Source organism: Oncorhynchus gorbuscha, unplaced genomic scaffold (assembly GCF_021184085.1).
Source record: "Oncorhynchus gorbuscha isolate QuinsamMale2020 ecotype Even-year unplaced genomic scaffold, OgorEven_v1.0 Un_scaffold_454, whole genome shotgun sequence".
Classification (NCBI taxonomy): domain Eukaryota; kingdom Metazoa; phylum Chordata; class Actinopteri; order Salmoniformes; family Salmonidae; genus Oncorhynchus; species Oncorhynchus gorbuscha.
The window spans coordinates 730,363-748,025 of record NW_025745294.1 but is presented as its reverse complement, the minus strand read 5'-3'; the positions used below and the strand labels follow the sequence as shown (position 1 = coordinate 748,025).

Genomic DNA, 17,663 nt, shown 5'->3' with positions numbered 1-17,663 from the left:
TCTGAACAGGCAGTCACTGATCACTAGCTTTGTTCTGAACAGGCAGTCACTGATCACTAGCTTTGTTCTGAACAGGCAGTCACTGATCACTAGCTTTGTTCTGAGAATCAATTGTCCTTTTCCTATGAGGAGCAGGTCGGGGGGCTGGTCAAGGAGCAGGTCGGGGGCTGGTCGGGGGGGAGGAGGTCGGGGGGCTGGTTGGGGAGGAGGTCGGGAGGGGGGATGGTTGGGGAGCTGGTTGGGGGCTGGTTGGGGAGCTGGTCGGGGGGCTGGTTGGGGAGCTGGTCGGGGAGCTGGTCGGGGGGCTGGTTGGGGAACAGGTCGGGGGGCTGGTCGGGAGCTGAAGGAGACACTAACATGTCTCATATGTCTGCTTCTTTTCAAACAGTCTCTCCGGGACGACGACCTGAAGGTTCTGGGGAGAGACCATAACACCCAGCATGCTTTGCAGACCGTAGCGGAGGCTCGGAGGCTCTGCCCGGGGAGGGTGTCTGTCGACGTCATGTTCGGACGCCCTGGTCAGAGCGTTGCATCCTGGGAGTTGGAGTTGGATGAGCTGCTGTCGGTGTGTGATGACCACGTCTCCCTGTACCAGCTGACCCTGGAGAGAGGCATGTCTTTTCTTCCTAACACTGATAGTTTTTGTGCGCGTTATTTAGACGTTGGGACAGGTACAGATGAGATGGGGGAGAGGACTACAGGAGAGACAGTAGCATGAACACCACCACTACACCACCCCAAGCAGACTGAATTGACAGGTACAGATGAGATGGAGGAGAGGACTACAGGAGAGACAGTAGCAGGAACACCACTACACCCCAAGCAGACTGAATTGACAGGTACAGAGGAGATGGAGGAGAGGACTACAGGAGAAACAGTAGCAGGAACACCACCACTACACCCCCAAGCAGACTGAATTGACAGACATTTTGAAGGTTTTAGTTGCAGTGACTGTGATATGTGGTTGTTTTGACTTACTGTAGTTGAATTAGTAGCTGTAGTGATTGACAGGTAATAGGTCTCCAAATGAATATATTACCTGACTGTAAGTCACTCTGGATCAGAGATTCTGCTGCTAAATGACTCCAATGTTAACATGTCAACTGCAGGCACACAGCTCTTCAGACAGGTCCAGAAAGGCCAACTGAGCGTGCCCAGTGATGACATCACAGCTGTCATGTATGACTCTGCCAGGAGGATTCTTCAGAAGAGAGGCTATCTGCAGTATGAGGTGTCCAACTTTGCCAGAAATGTAAGTTCTACTCTCTTTCTCTGTGTGTGGGTGTGTGTCCTTGTGTCTGTCCGACCACTGTGCTATAGTAGAAATACATTGAGTAGAAACCCCTGCAGTAAAAATACATTGAGTAGAAAACCCTGCTGTAGAAATACATTGAGTAGAAAACCCTGCTGTAGAAATACATTGAGTAGAAAACCCTGCTGTAGAAATACATTGAGTAGAAAACCCTGCTGTAGAAATACATTGAGTAGAAAACCCTGCTGTAGAAATACATTGAGTAGAAACCCCTGCTGTAGAAATACATTGAGTAGAAACCCCTGCTGTAGAAATACATTGAGTAGAAAACCCTGCAGTAGAAATACATTGAGTAGAAAACCCTGCTGTAGAAATACATTGAGTAGAAAACCCTGTAGTAGAAATACATTTAGTAGAAAACCCTGCTGTAGAAATACATTAAGTAGAAAACCCTGCTGTAGAAACACCAGGCTATTCTCTGTGCTGTATTGGTTGTCATATCTATTGAATATGAATATTACCTGCTACAGTCAACACATATACCTTGTGTATTTTCTGTCTGTTTTGAAGGGTGCCATCAGCCAACACAATATGAGCTACTGGAAGGCCAGTCAGTACCTTGGAGTGGGCCCAGGTGAGTTAATAGTGCTTTATGAATGCTCTATAACACCTTTATGAATGCTCTATAACACCTTTATGAATGCTCTATAACACCTTTATGAATGCTCTATAAAGACGTTATGAATGCTCTATAACACCTTTATGAATGCTCTATAAAGACTTTATGAATGCTCTATAAAGACTATGAATGCTCTATAAACACTGTAATGAATGCTCTATAACACCTTTATGAATGCTCTATAACACCTTTATGAATGCTCTATAAAGACTTTATGAATGCTCTATAAAGGCTTTATGAATGCTCTATAAAGACTTTATGAATGCTCTATAACACTGTAATGAATGCTCTATAACATTGTAATGAATGCTCTATACAGACTTTATGAATGCTCTATAACACCGTAATGAATGCTCTACCAAGACTTTATGAATGCTCTATAACACCGTAATGAATGCTCTACCAAGACTTTATGAATGCTCTATAACACCGTAATGAATGCTCTACCAAGACTTTATGAATGCTCTATAACACCATAATGAATGCTCTACCAAGACTTTATGAATGCTCTAAAACACCGTAATGAATGCTCTATAAAGCCTTTATCTGTGGTTGTTTATTTGAAGTGGGACTCTTCTGTCTGCCAGGTGCCCATGGTCGCTTCGTCCCCCGTGGAGAGGGGGATGTGTGTCGAGAGGCCCGTACCCAGACTCTGGAGCCTGATGTCTGGTTGAGAGAGGTGCAGCAGAGGAGTCACGGGACCCGACGCAGGATACCCCTCACCCACCTGGGACTGTGAGTCCACTTCTTTCCGCTTCAGGCTGTTTACCTGCAGAGTTCACACCGTGCTGCTCAGTAAAGGGATAATCCACTTCAGAATAAAACTCCTGTCAATTTGTTAATAATCTAGGATCTCTGAGTGGGTAAGATAACTATTTTCACCATTGATTTGAAAATCGTGTCGTGCCACGTCATCGCGATAAGGTTCTCGTCACTGTCGATAGGGGAAAAACAAACCTATCAAATTTCAGTAAGTATATCAGCCAATAGAAGGTATGGACAGACTGGTTGACTGTGAGTCAGCTGATCTACTGTCTGCTCTTTAGACTGTTCACCTGCAGAGTTCATATGGTGCTGCACGTTAATGACCTACAATAATACTCCAGACTCCCTCATAGCATGGAAATCCTTCCAGCATGGCAGATGGGCCATTCTGCCTCGGACAAGGCTTCCTGTCTCACAGCATGGCAGATGGGCCGCTTCCTTCTGCCTCGGACAAGGCTTCCTGTCTCGCAGCATGGCAGATGGGCCATTCTGCCTCGGACAAGGCTTCCTGTCTCGCAGCATGGCAGATGGGCCATTCTGCCTCGGACAAGGCTTCCTGTCTCGCAGCATGGCAGATGGGCCATTCTGCCTCAGACAAGGCTTCCTGTCTCGCAGCATGGCAGATGATATACTGTAGAAATCTGTTAACTTCATTCATCTGATTACAGGTTGGAGGAAGTGTTGGTCATGGGACTGCGTTTGATTGACGGCATCACTCACCAGGTAATCTAGATTATTAACCCAGAATACTGACTGCATCACTCACCAGGTAATCTAGGTTTACCCAGAATACTGACTGGTAATTAGGCTAACCCAGAATACTGATTGGTAATCTAGGCTAACCCAGAATACTGACGGCATCACTCACCAGGTAATCTAGGTTAACCCAGAATACTGACGGCATCACTCACCAGGTAATCTAGGTTAACCCAGAATACTGATGCCATCACAAGGTAATCTAGTCTAACCCAGAATACTGATTGGTAATCTAGGCTAACCCAGAATACTGATGGTAATCTAGGCTAACCCAGAATACTGACGGCATCACTCACCAGGTAATCTAGATTAACCCAAAATACTGACTGCATCACTCACCAGGTAATCTAGATTAACCCAAAATACTGACTGCATCACTCACCAGGTAATCTAGTTTAACCCAGAATACTGACTGGTAATCTAGGCTAACCCAGAATACTGACTGGTAATCTAGGCTAACCCAGAATACTGACTGGTAATCTAGGCTAACCCAGAATACTGACTGGTAATCTAGGCTAACCCAGAATACTGACTGGTAATCTAGGCTAACCCAGAATACTGACTGGTAATCTAGGCTAACCCAGAATACTGACTGGTAATCTAGGCTAACCCAGAATACTGACTGGTAATCTAGGCTAACCCAGAATACTGACGACATCACTCACCAGGTAATCTAGGCTAACCCAGAGTACTGACTGGTAATCTAGGCTAACCCAGAATACTGATGACATCACTCACCAGGTAATCTAGGTTAACCCAGAATACTGACGACATCACTCACCAGGTAATCTAGGTTAACCCAGAATACTGACGACATCACTCACCAGGTAATCTAGGCTAACCCAGAATACTGATGACATCACTCACCAGGTAATCTAGGTTAACCCAGAATACTGACTGGTAATCTAGGCTAACCCAGAATACTGACTGGTAATCTAGGTTAACCCAGAATACTGACTGCATCACTCACCAGGTAATCTATGTTAACCCAGAATACTGACTGCATCACTCACCAGGTAATCTAGGTTAACCCAGAATAATGACTGCATCACTCACCAGGTAATCTAGGTTAACCCAGAATACTGACTGGTAATCTAGGTTAACCCAGAATACTGACTGGTAATCTAGGCTAACCCAGAATACTGACTGGTAATCTAGGCTAACCCAGAATACTGACTGGTAATCTAGGCTAACCCAGAATACTGACTGGTAATCTAGGCTAACCCAGAATACTGACTGCATCACTCACCAGGTAATCTAGGTTAACCCAGAATACTGACTGGTAATCTAGGCTAACCCAGAATACTGACGACATCACTCACCAGGTAATCTAGGCTAACCCAGAATACTGACGACATCACTCACCAGTTAATCTAGGCTAACCCAGAGTACTGACTGGTAATCTAGGCTAACCCAGAATACTGATGACATCACTCACCAGGTAATCTAGGTTAACCCAGAATACTGACGACATCACTCACCAGGTAATCTAGGTTAACCCAGAATACTGACGACATCACTCACCAGGTAATCTAGGCTAACCCAGAATACTGATGACATCACTCACCAGGTAATCTAGGTTAACCCAGAATACTGACTGGTAATCTAGGCTAACCCAGAATACTGACTGGTAATCTAGGTTAACCCAGAATACTGACTGCATCACTCACCAGGTAATCTAGGTTAACCCAGAATAATGACTGCATCACTCACCAGGTAATCTAGGTTAACCCAGAATACTGACTGGTAATCTAGGTTAACCCAGAATACTGACTGGTAATCTAGGCTAACCCAGAATACTGACTGGTAATCTAGGCTAACCCAGAATACTGACTGGTAATCTAGGCTAACCCAGAATACTGACTGCATCACTCACCAGGTAATCTAGGTTAACCCAGAATACTGACTGGTAATCTAGGCTAACCCAGAATACTGACTGCATCACTCACCCGGTAATCTAGGTTAACGCAGAATACTGACTGCATCACTCACCAGGTAATCTAGGTTAACGCAGAATACTGACTGCATCACTCACCAGGTAATCTAGGTTAACCCAGAATACTGACTGCATCACTCACCAGGTAATCTATGTTAACCCAGAATACTGACTGCATCACTCACCAGGTAATCTAGGTTAACCCAGAATACTGACTGCATCACTCACCAGGTAATCTAGGTTAACCCAGAATACTGACTGCATCACTCACCATGTAATATTGGCTAACCCAGAATACTGACTGGTAATCTAGGCTAACCCAGAATACTGACTGCATCACTCACCAGGTAATCTAGGCTAACCCAGAATACTGACTGGTAATCTATGTTAACCCAGAATAATGACTGCATCACTCACCAGGTAATCTAGGTTAACCCAGAATACTGACGACATCACTCACCAGGTAATCTAGGTTAACCCAAAATACTGACTGCATCACTCACCAGGTAATCTAGGTTAACCCAAAATACTGACTGCATCACTCACCAGGTAATCTAGGTTAACCCAAAATACTGACTGCATCACTCACCAGGTAATCTAGGTTAACCCAGAATACTGACTGCATCACTCACCAGGTAATCTAGGTTAACCCAGAATACTGACGGCATCACTCACCAGGTAATCTAGGCTAACCCAGAATACTGACTGCATCACTCACCAGGTAATATAGGCTAACCCAGAATACTGATGGCATCACTCACCAGGTAATCTAGGCTAACCCAGAATACTGATGGCATCACTCACCAGGTAATCTAGGCTAACCCAGAATACTGACTGGTAATCTAGGTTAACCCAGAATACTGACGGCATCACTCACCAGGTAATCTAGGCTAACCCAGAATACTGACGGCATCACTCACCAGGTAATCTAGGCTAACCCAGAATACTGACTGCATCACTCACCAGGTAATCTAGGCTAACCCAGAATACTGATGGCATCACTCACCAGGTAATCTAGGCTAACCCAGAATACTGACTGGTAATCTAGGTTAACCCAGAATACTGACTGCATCACTCACCAGGTAATCTAGGCTAACCCAGAATACTGATGGCATCACTCACCAGGTAATCTAGGCTAACCCAGAATACTGACTGCATCACTCACCAGGTAATCTAGGCTAACCCAGAATACTGACTGCATCACTCACCAGGTAATCTAGGCTAACCCAGAATACTGATGGCATCACTCACCAGGTAATCTAGGTTAACCCAGAATACTGATGGCATCACTCACCGGGTAATCTAGGCTAACCCAGAATACTGATGGCATCACTCACCGGGTAATCTAGGTTAACCCAGAACTAAAAGTCTCACATCATTTGGTCAGATTGTTTACATTGTCTGTCCACATACTATACTATATATATATATATACACACTATATATATATATACACACTATATGCTATACCAAGATCAGCTGTTTCTAGATTCATTGTTTGCATCAATAGGGGCCATCAGTGATAAAAGCATTTTTTTTACCTGATGTGTTCAGTATTTGTATGTTCCACACCATTGTTCTGATTCACCTTACTTCCTGTCTACATCTGTCTTTGTCTCTGATTCACCTTACTTCCTGTCTACATCTGTCTTTGTTCTGATTCACCTTACTTCCTGTCTACATCTGTCTTTGTCTCTGATTCACCTTACTTCCTGTCTACATCTGTCTTTGTCTCTGATTCACCTTATCTGTCTACATCTGTCTTTGTCTCTGATTCACCTTACTTCCTGTCTACATCTGTCTTTGTCTCTGATTCACCTTACTTCCTGTCTACATCTGTCTTTGTCTCTGATTCACCTTACTTCCTGTCTACATCTGTCTTTGTCTCTGATTCACCTTACTTCCTGTCTACATCTGTCTTTGTCTCTGATTCACCTTACTTCCTGTCTACATCTGTCTTTGTCTCTGATTCACCTTACTTCCTGTCTACATCTGTCTTTGTCTCTGATTCACCTTACTTCCTGTCTACATCTGTCTTTGTCTCTGATTCACCTTACTTCCTGTCTACATCTGTCTTTCTTTGATTCACCTTACTTCCTGTCTACATCTGTCTTTGTCTCTGATTCACCTTACTTCCTGTCTACATATGTCTTTGTCTCTGATTCATCTTACTTCCTGTCTACATCTGTCTTTGTCTCTGATTCACCTTACTTCCTGTCTACATCTGTCTTTGTCTCTGATTCACCTTACTTCCTGTCTACATCTGTCTTTGTCTCTGATTCACCTTACTTCCTGTCTACATCTGTCTTTGTCTCTGATTCACCTTACGTCCTGTCTACATCTGTCTTTGTCTCTGATTCACCTTACTTCCTGTCTACATCTGTCTTTGTCTCTGATTCACCTTACTTCCTGTCTGCATCTGTCTTTGTCTCTGATTCACCTTACTTCCTGTCTACATCTGTCTTTGTCTCTGATTCACCTTACTTCCTGTCTACATCTGTCTTTGTATCTGATTCACCTTACTTCCTGTCTACATCTGTCTTTGTCTCTGATTCACCTTACTTCCTGTCTACATTTGTCTCTGATTCGCCTTACCTCCTGTCTACATCTGTCTTTGATTCACCTTACCTCCTGTCTACATCTGTCTTTGTCTCTCCACCTTATTTCCTGTCTACATCTGTCTTTGTCTCTGATTCACCTTACTTCCTGTCTGCATCTGTCTTTGTCTCTGATTTACGTTACTTCCTGTCTACATCTGTCTTTGTCTCTGATTCACATTACTTCCTGTCTACATCTGTCTTTGTCTCTGATTCACCTTACTTCCTGTCTACATCTGTCTTTGTCTCTCCACCTTACTTCCTGTCTACATCTGTCTTTGTCTCTCCACCTTACTTCCTGCCTACATCTGTCTCTGATTCATGTTATTTCTGTGGCAGCATTGGCAGTTGTTCAGTCCCAGGGCAGATCTGTACCAGATTCTCAGCTCATCCTCTGAAGTACAAGACCTTCAACAGACAGGCCTCCTAATCCTGGATGACAGGTAACTCAGACCTTCAACAGACAGGCCTCCTAATCCTGGATGACAGGTAACCCAGACCTTCAACAGACAGGCCTCCTAATCCTGGATGACAGATAACCCAGACCTTCAACAGACAGGCCTCTTAATCCTGGATGACAGGTAACCCAGACCTTCAACAGACAGGTCTTCTAATCCTGGATGACAGGTAACCCAGACCTTCAACAGACAGGCCTCCTAATCCTGGATGACAGGTAACCCAGACCTTCAACAGACAGGCCTCCTAATCCTGGATGACAGGTAACCCAGACCTTCAACAGACAGGTCTTCTAATCCTGGATGACAGGTAACCCAGACCTTCAACAGACAGGCCTCCTAATCCTGGATGACAGGTAACCAGACCTTCAACAGACAGGCCTCCTAATCCTGGATGACAGGTAACCCAGACCTTCAACAGACAGGCCTCCTAATCCTGGATGACAGGTAACCCAGACCTTCAACAGACAGGCCTCCTAATCCGGGATGACAGGTAACCCAGACCTTCAACAGACATGTCTTATAATCTGGGATGACAGGTAACCCAGACCTTCAACAGACAGGCCTCCTAATCCGGGATGACAGGTAACCAGACCTTCAACAGACAGGTCTCCTAATCCGGGATGACAGGTAACCCAGACCTTCAACAGACAGGTCTTCTAATCCTGGATAACAGGTAACCCAGACCTTCAACAGACAGGTCTTCTAATCCTGGATAACAGGTAACCCAGGCCTCCTAATCCGACTGAGTCCGGGAAACACTGACAAGCCCTTTTTGTCTTGTGTGTAGGGGTCTGCGGTGCTCGTGGCAGGGCCTTGCCTTACTGGACAGCATGTTACCCACTCTGCTGCTGCTGCTGGAGGCCTACATCACCCAGGGGCTCCACAATAACAGTGGTTCACTACAGCTCTGATGACAGAGAACTAGAGAAGCGTGGAGGAACTGGAGTCCGTGGCACGCTGACCTTCATAAACAACCTATTTAACTGCTGCTTTTGGTAACTGCTTGTCGTGTGTGAGTGAGAGAGAGAGTGTGTGTGAGTGTGTGTGTGTGTGTATGTTTGAGTGTGTGTGTGTGTTTGAGTGTGTGAGAGAGAGAGAGTGTGTGTGTGTGTGTGTGTATGTTTGAGTGTGTGTGTGTGTTTGAGTGTGTGAGAGAGAGAGTGTGTGTGTGTGTGTGTGTGTGTGTGTGTGTGTGTGTGTGTGTGTGTGTGTGTGTGTGTGTGTGTGTGTGTGTGTGTGTGTGTGTGTGTGTGTGTGTGTGTGTGTGTGTGTGTGTGTGTGTGTGTGTGTGTGTGAGAGAGAGATTACCTCTACTACATTGAAGGGGTACAGAATGATGTGTTCATAGAGGACATGGTGTGGAGATCCTTTCCCGAGTCCCGACAGCATCCTGTTAAACTGTAAGGTACAGAGCTTTATCAGTATATCAGGCCCATCTAACCTGTCACTGATCAGAACACAGTGATGGCGGGTTAGTGTCATCTGACTGCAGCTGATCTACTTCATCAGATGGTCGACTAGACCAGTAGCTACAGTTCATAGTGCCTGCCGGGTCAGTCTCCGGCTCAGTCTCCGGGCCAGTCTCCGGGTCAGTCTCCGGCTCAGTCTCCGGGCCAGTCTCCGGGCTCAGTCTCCGGCTCAGTCTCCGGGCCAGTCTCCGGCTCAGTCTCCGGCTCAGTCTCCGGCTCAGTCTCCGGCTCAGTCTCCGGGCTCAGTCTCCGGCTCAGTCTCCGGGCTCAGTCTCCGGCTCAGTCTCCGGCTCAGTCTCCGGCTCAGTCTCCGGCTCAGTCTTCGGCCCAGTCTCCCTCAGTCTCCGGGTCAGTCTCCGGGCTCAGTCTCCGGGCTCAGTCTCCGGCTCAGTCTCTGGGCTCAGTCTCCGGCTCAGTCTCCGTCTCAGTCTCCGGCTCAGTCTCCGTCTCAGTCTCCGGGCTCAGTCTCCGGGCTCAGTCTCCGGCTCAGTCTCCGGCTCAGTCTCCGGCTCAGTCTCCGGGCCAGTCTCCGGCTCAGTCTCCGGCTCAGTCTCCGGGTCAGTCTCCGGCTCAGTCTCCGGGCTCAGTCTCCGGCTCAGTCTCCGGGCTCAGTCTCCGGGCTCAGTCTCCGGGCTCAGTCTCCGGCTCAGTCTCCGGCTCAGTCTCCGGCTCAGTCTCCGGCTCAGTCTCCGGCTCAGTCTCCGGCTCAGTCTCCGGCTCAGTCTCCGGGTCAGTCTCCGGGCTCAGTCTCCGGGCTCAGTCTCCGGCTCAGTCTCCGGCTCAGTCTCCGGCTCAGTCTCCGGCTCAGTCTCCGGCTCAGTCTCCGGCTCAGTCTCCGGCTCAGTCTCCGTCTCAGTCTCCGGCTCAGTCTCAGTCTCAGTCTCCGGCTCAGTCTCCGGGCTCAGTCTCCGGCGACAGCATCACAACACTGTAGACTGGAGCGTGTTGTTTAAGCATGAAGACAGCATCACAACACTGTAGACTGGAGCGTGTTGTTTAAGCATGAAGACAGCATCACAACACTGTAGACTGGAGTGTGTTGTTTAAGCATGAAGACAACACTGTTGACTGGAGCGTGTTGTTTAAGCATGAAGACAACACTGTTGACTGGAGCGTATTGTGGAGGCTTGTTGAGATGGGTCTGTTGACACGCTGGGTGTATTGTATGTATAGTGTACATGGGTTAATAAGAAGAGCACATTTTAGAATAGGATAATTATAACCGATTGCCAAGTAGGACTGTGAAAATGCATAGTTGGTTCAATTTCTTACTCAATAAAAATGCTTTCTACTATTCATTCTGATATTTATGGTCATTCGTGCTCATTAAAGAAATTGTGTGCATTCCCTATAAATGTAACTACTTTTGATCTGAGCCCTGACCTGAGCCCTTGACCCCTGACCTGAGCCCTATGACCCCTGACCTGAGCCCTATGAGCCCTGACCTGAGCCCTGACCTGAGCCCTATGAGCCCTGACTTGAGCTCTATGAGCCCTCTAAGCCCTATGAGTCCTGACCTGAGCTCTGTAAGCCCTATGAGTCCTGACCTGAGCCCTATGACCCCTGACCTGAGTCCTGACCTGAGCCCTATGAGCCCTGACCTGAGCCCTATGAGCCCTGACCTGAGCTCTATGAGCCCTGTAAGCCCTATGAGCCCTGACCTGAGCCCTAACCAAAATGAGTGAATTACATAGGGAATAGGATGCCATTTGGAATGCACACAATATCAACTGTGGCTATGTGGTGTAGGTTATCATATCTCCATGTCTCTCTCCATGTCTCTCCATGTCTCCCTCTCTCTCTCTCTCCATGTCTCTCTCTCTCTCCTTGTCTCTCTCTCTCCCTCCTTGTCTCTCTCTCTCTCCATGTGTCTCTCTCTCTCCATGTCTCTCTCTCCCTCTCTTCATGTCTCCCTCTCTCTCTCTCTCCATGTCTCCCTCTCTCCATGTCTCTCTCTCTCCATGTCTCTCTCTCTCCATGTCTCTCTCTCTCCATGTCTCTCTCTCTCTCCATGTCTCTCTCTCCCTCTCTTCATGTCTCCCTCTCTCTCTCTCTCCATGTCTCCCTCTCTCTCTCTCTCCATGTCTCTCTCTCCTTGTCTCTCTCTCTCTCCTTGTCTCTCTCTCTCTCCATGTCTCTCTCTCTCTCCATGTCTCTCTCTCTCTCCATGTCTCCCTCTCTCCATGTCTCTCCCTCTCTTCATGTCTCCCTCTCTCTCTCTCTCCATGTCTCCCTCTCTCTCTCTCCATGTCTCCCTCTCTCTCTCTCTCTCCATGTCTCCCTCTCTCTCTCTCTCCATGTCTCTCTCTCCTTGTCTCTCTCTCTCTCATTGTCTCTCTCTCTCCTTGTCTCTCTCTCTCTCTCCATGTGTCTCTCTCTCTCCATGTCTCTCTCTCCCTCTCTTCATGTCTCTCTCTCTCCATGTCTCTCTCTCCCTCTCTTCATGTCTCCCTCTCTCTCTCCATGTCTCTCTCTCCATGTCTAGAAGGCCCTGTCTCTCTCTCTCCATGTCTGACCTGTATAGAGAAGGGCTCTCTCTCCATGTCTCCCTGTCAGGACATTAATGTCATGTTAAATGGAGCATGTAGGAATTAGAACTCTCTCTGTCTCTCTGCCTGATATTCTAAACTTGTGTTTTCCCCTGTTCCCTGTGTTAACCTGTATATAGAAGGCCCTGTGTTGACCTGTATAGAGAAGGGCCCTGTGTTGACCTGTATAGAGAAGGGCCCTGTGTTGACCTGTATAGAGAAGGCCCTGTGTTGACCTGTATAGAGAGGGCCCTGTGTTGACCTGTATAGAGAAGGGCCCTGTGTTGACCTGTATAGAGAAGGGCCCTGTGTTGACCTGTATAGAGAAGGGCCCTGTGTTGACCTGTATAGAGAAGGGCCCTGTGTTGACCTGTATAGAGAAGGCCCTGTGTTGACCTGTATAGAGAGGGCCCTGTGTTGACCTGTATAGAGAAGGGCCCTGTGTTGACCTGTATAGAGAAGGGCCCTGTGTTGACCTGTAGAGAGAAGGGCCCTGTGTTGACCTGTATATAGAAGGAGACACAAATGGCACTTATTCCCTGTGTAGTGCACTACATTTGACCCATAGGGTTCTGGTCTAATGTCGTGCACTATGTAGGGAATAGAGTTCCATTTAGTAGACCTGCTTGGTATCATGACAGGCCTATACTAGTGTTGCTCTGTTCTTCAGAGAGATCTGGATGAATGATCAGCAGTAATGGGAGCAGATGTTTCCCAGTACTGACACTACTGGGTAATGTTCATCACTCCTACAACGTGCTGCTGAGGTTTTAGTAGTGGAGCATCTGCAGGTGCAGTGAAATTGGAGGCTGTTGACAAGGACCCAATGAATTCAAATGTATTGATGCAGCTTTATGACCCAACATACCAGGCAGGTAGAATCATAGAATGATACATTCTATGGGAAGGTGGCTTTATGACCCAATATACCAGGCAGGTAGGATCATAGAACGATACATTCTATGGGAAGGTGGCTTTATGACCCAACATACCAGGCAGGTAGAATCATAGAATGATACATTCTATGGGAAGGTGGCTTTATGACCCAACATACCAGGCAGGTAGAATCATAGAATGATACATTCTATGGGAAGGTGGCTTTATGACCCAACATACCAGGCAGGTAGAATCATAGAATGATACATTCTATGGGAAGGTGGCTTTATGACCCAATATACCAGGCAAGTAGGATCGTAGATCGATACATTCTATGGGAAGGTGGCCCGCGGCCTTTAATTGCCTACATAATTGATGAGTTTATTTCCAAACACACATTTTTTGTAAAAACATTTTTTTATATATATAAACCTTTTATTTAACTAGGTACGTTTTCACGTTTTGTGTTTTTTTTTCATCAGAAATGATTGCTTGTTGGGTGCCTTCATGTGTCTGTAAAATATTACTGTTCTTATTTATTTTTTATTCGTAGATTTTAGATGTGTATGAAAATGTTAGTTTTTTTTGCTAAACACTATACAGGTTAGCTGTAATGTTATGTTCATATCCTGTATAGTTGACTGTGATATGTGGTCTTCTCACCATATCTTAAGATCAATGCACTGGATAAGAGCATCTCCTCAATGACTACAATTTGAAATGTAAATGTTTTACATACAGATCTCAAATTACTGTATTGAATAATTGTTTATCTTTTATTTATTTGTCACGTATAATTCTTTCAGTTCTTAATTAAACATTTAAAAAATAGTTCTTTGTTACATTTGACTGTGTAAAACTTCTCTGAGAGTGAGGCAGATATATATTATTACTGTGTAAAACCTAGCAGTACTACTGATTTCTCTGAGAGTGAGGCAGATATATATTATTACTGTGTAAAACCTAGCAGTGCTACTGATTTCTCTGAGAGTGAGGCAGATATATATTATTACTGTGTAAAACCTAGCAGTACTACTGATTTCTTTGAGAGTGAGGCAGATATATACCATTTAGCGAAAAAAACATGATTATTTGTCTCTGAAATGAAACAAGTTATTTAAAACTAAACACGTCTGTCATTGAACAGCCGCGTGAGTAATTTAAATCGTGAAGAAACACACCAATCTCGTTCATAATTTCTATAAATAATTAAAGCTAATTTACCAACACTTCTGAAAATGGATAGAAGGCGTTTTGGAATGAAACTCTTCAATTACTACGTCACACATTGAGTGTTCAGATTTGTTATTTTTATAAACTGTCTGTTATTTTTATTCTTTTTTTAATAATGAAAGGACATTCAAGGTGGTGAACGTTTGCTTTAGACAAGGGCAGGACAGTAAGCTCATAAAATATCATAAAATACATTTATAGAATAACGTTTTGGAATAATATGTCTTCTTCGTTGTACTTTTCTCTCAATGTTTTCACATTCAGAATGAATGCTTGTGTCTACTTTGCCCCCAAAAAGGAATTATATGCAGTTTATTGTCTGTCACAAGGGAGACGTTCGTGTCTATATTGGAACCGCAGTGCTCACCGTTAACGGCAGTATTTAATGAGTGCTTCGTGCCGGTTAATGTTTGATCATGTTTCCCTTGGAAATACTCCTGTATGAATTTACGTTTTGGTACGCCCTGTCCATGGTGCTGAAACACAGAGGATGGATGATATCACATGGACATACTGTAGGCCTGTTGCTTTCAGTATCTGGTAATCAACTTAATAACCCTGCACATTGCATTCACTCGGAAATGCTCCACACTCAAAGCATTGCCTTGTGCTTTTTAACAGAAAGGAGAGAACTGACGTGCCCACCGGAGAGATGTTATAGAACACAGCACCCCTGCAGGCTTTTACCACCCACGTACTTTCCACGTGAATCTGTCCATAAATGGTAATCCTACGTATTTGATATGAAGCTTGGTAGTTCTGTTGATAGAGAATGGCGCTTTCAACGCCAGGCTAGTTGTTTCGATGTGGGACCAAGTCGCTCTGGATTCCATTTAAAGCGTCTGTTAAATGGAATATATATATATATAACCAATACCCTATAAAGAGTCAATTGTTTGCTATCGATGACTTGTGTAAAATGGTCTTTGATGTGTTTTAACTTAGCAGAAGCCCAAAGCGAGATTCAACTAAGTGTAAAATAATAGGCTAACTAAAATATCACAACACAACTCATATTAATATGATAATATGTTTTTTAATTATTTCACAGTACACAAATAAAATCTACATTTACACAGTTGGCTCGACTGGTCCAGCCAGTAGCCTAAAGCAGAGTATAACTCTTGACATTGTGGTTATATATTGTAATACTACAATATGTGTATTGTACTGAGAAGTCCCTCAATTCATTGAATTTGACACTTCTCTATGGGTTTGCTCCGTTTAGTGGGGCTGGGGCCCATTACCAGCTGTAGGTCGCTGTTAAAGCTGGGGCGGCGGGCCAGTGGGTAAACCGCACCGCAGGGCGCGTCTGGAACCAACGCACGGCTCCGTCTGCCGCAACGGCTTCTGCTGGTGCTCAGCGCCTGGTAGGTACGTATGGAGATCTCGCGGTGCTGCGACGGACGCGTCTCGGTAGGGAGACCGCCTAGCTTTACAAGGGCTTGGAACATCTCTTCTAGACTGGTAGTGTCTTTGGCTGATGTCTCGAAGAGCGCCGTGTCCTCCCCAAGAGCTCGGAACATCTCCGGGCGACTGATGACCCTCTCCGCCTCTAAGTCCACTTTGTTGCCGCATATCACTATGGGAACCCGGGCATTCTCTTTGAGCTTCATCAGCTTGGTCTTGGCTGCTATGATCTCTTTGCGCAGTGCGTGCACCTCTTTGAAGGAGTCTCTGTCATCCACACTGAACACCAGGAGAAATATGTCACCTGTTGTAGAGAAGAGTACAGATTTAGTGATTTAATTCAATGCAACAACAAAAAAACACCCACATTTATTTCCCAACTCTATGTATTAGATCAAGGCTATGCAAAGGTCATTCAATGCAACTCAATTAGATCTATACACGGTCAAAAGCCTATACACTCATAACCTACACACCTGTCAGTATGGACAGCCTCCGTCTGGCGGGGAAGTCTCTCTCCTTCGCTGCGTCCAGGATATCAATCTGATAGGTTTCTCCTCGGATCTGGTACAACTTCCTGTGGAAGTCTTCTGCCGTGGGCTCGTACTGTTCCTCGAACCCGCCGCGCAGGAACCGCCTGAGAATGTTCGTCTTGCCCACTCTAGGCGCGCCGAGTACTACAACGCGCCGGCAGTTACGGGGCTTGGTGAGGCGCATCTCCTCCAGTGGCGCGGTGCATGCAGTCTGGTCCGGGAGGGTCAACGTCGCTAGCGGGTCGAAGGATCTTCTTTTGGGGAACATTTCCGAGGATGTAGGCTGAGTGGTCCCCGTGCTGGAAGACCGGACCACCCTCGTCTTCTTGTCCGTGTGTCTCCAGTGCTCAGTGACCGTTTTAAAGATCCCTTTACTCGCCTTGGTCATGCTCGAGACCTTTTTGTATCGCATGAGGATTGTAGGTGATTGACTGTTGACACCTGTGACTTTAACATTGGGAAGCTGGTTGGAAATCGTTTGTTCAACATGATCGTCCATGTTGAGCTGGATCTGTGGATGCCCGGCAGTTGCGCAAGAGCTGAACGTGTCGGCGGTGCCATCAACGGAAAGGTAGACTACTTTCTCTGCTGTGTTCACCTCCATGTTCCTTCCAGGCACGGGGATCATCCGGGGTGTCTGTTGTTACAGGTCTGTTACACCTGTTGCTTCACCATGTGATGCGTTGCAGTGGAGTGTTGCAGTGTGCGGAGAGGAGCGTCGGCGCGGGTATTTATAGAGTATGGCTGGGCAGATTGGTTTCTACGTCATTAGAGAGAATCACCACATCGCGTTAACACTCCGCTCCTTTTATGGTAGTTTCATATAAATATCTGTAATCATGTGATATCAGTCAAGTGTAGGCTATAGCCTTCCAATTCACATGTCAGGGAAAGCCATAGCGAAGGAGGATGGAGGACAGCTAGAGAGGGAGCACAGCTAGAGATGGAGATGGAGCACAGCTAGAGATGGAGATGAAGCACAGCTAGAGATGGAGATGGAGCACAGCTAGAGATGGAGCACAGCTAGAGAGGGAGATGGAGCACAGCTAGAGATGGAGCATAGCTAGAGGGAGATGGAGCACAGCTAGAGATGGAGCACAGCTAGAGATGAAGCACAGCTAGAGAGGGAGATGGAGCACAGCTAGAGATGGAGCACAGCCAGAGATGAAGC

At 46.0% G+C, this 17,663-nt stretch overlaps 2 protein-coding genes across 2 annotated transcripts in view; one reads left to right on the top strand and one right to left on the bottom strand.

Moving 5' to 3' along the window:
* Nucleotides 1-9,534, top strand: part of rsad1 (radical S-adenosyl methionine domain containing 1) — a 13,372-nt gene extending 3,838 nt beyond the window's left edge. The window contains exons 4-10 of the mRNA XM_046333521.1: nt 389-611; nt 1,110-1,252; nt 1,823-1,886; nt 2,519-2,666; nt 3,365-3,419; nt 8,325-8,428; nt 9,231-9,534. Of these exons, the coding sequence (XP_046189477.1) occupies nt 389-611; nt 1,110-1,252; nt 1,823-1,886; nt 2,519-2,666; nt 3,365-3,419; nt 8,325-8,428; nt 9,231-9,354 (861 nt within the window). The 3' untranslated portion in view covers nt 9,355-9,534. The remainder of the gene's footprint in view (nt 1-388; nt 612-1,109; nt 1,253-1,822; nt 1,887-2,518; nt 2,667-3,364; nt 3,420-8,324; nt 8,429-9,230) is intronic.
* Nucleotides 9,535-15,565: 6,031 nt separating this feature from the next.
* Nucleotides 15,566-17,180, bottom strand: LOC124018264 (GTP-binding protein Rhes-like). The gene is made up of 2 exons (XM_046333529.1): nt 16,436-17,180; nt 15,566-16,263 (listed from the first exon to the last, which is right to left on the bottom strand). Exons 1-2 carry the CDS (start codon nt 17,118-17,120, stop codon nt 15,737-15,739), a joined length of 1,212 nt encoding a protein of 403 aa, XP_046189485.1. The 5' UTR covers nt 17,121-17,180; the 3' UTR covers nt 15,566-15,736.
* Nucleotides 17,181-17,663: the final 483 nt, after the last annotated feature.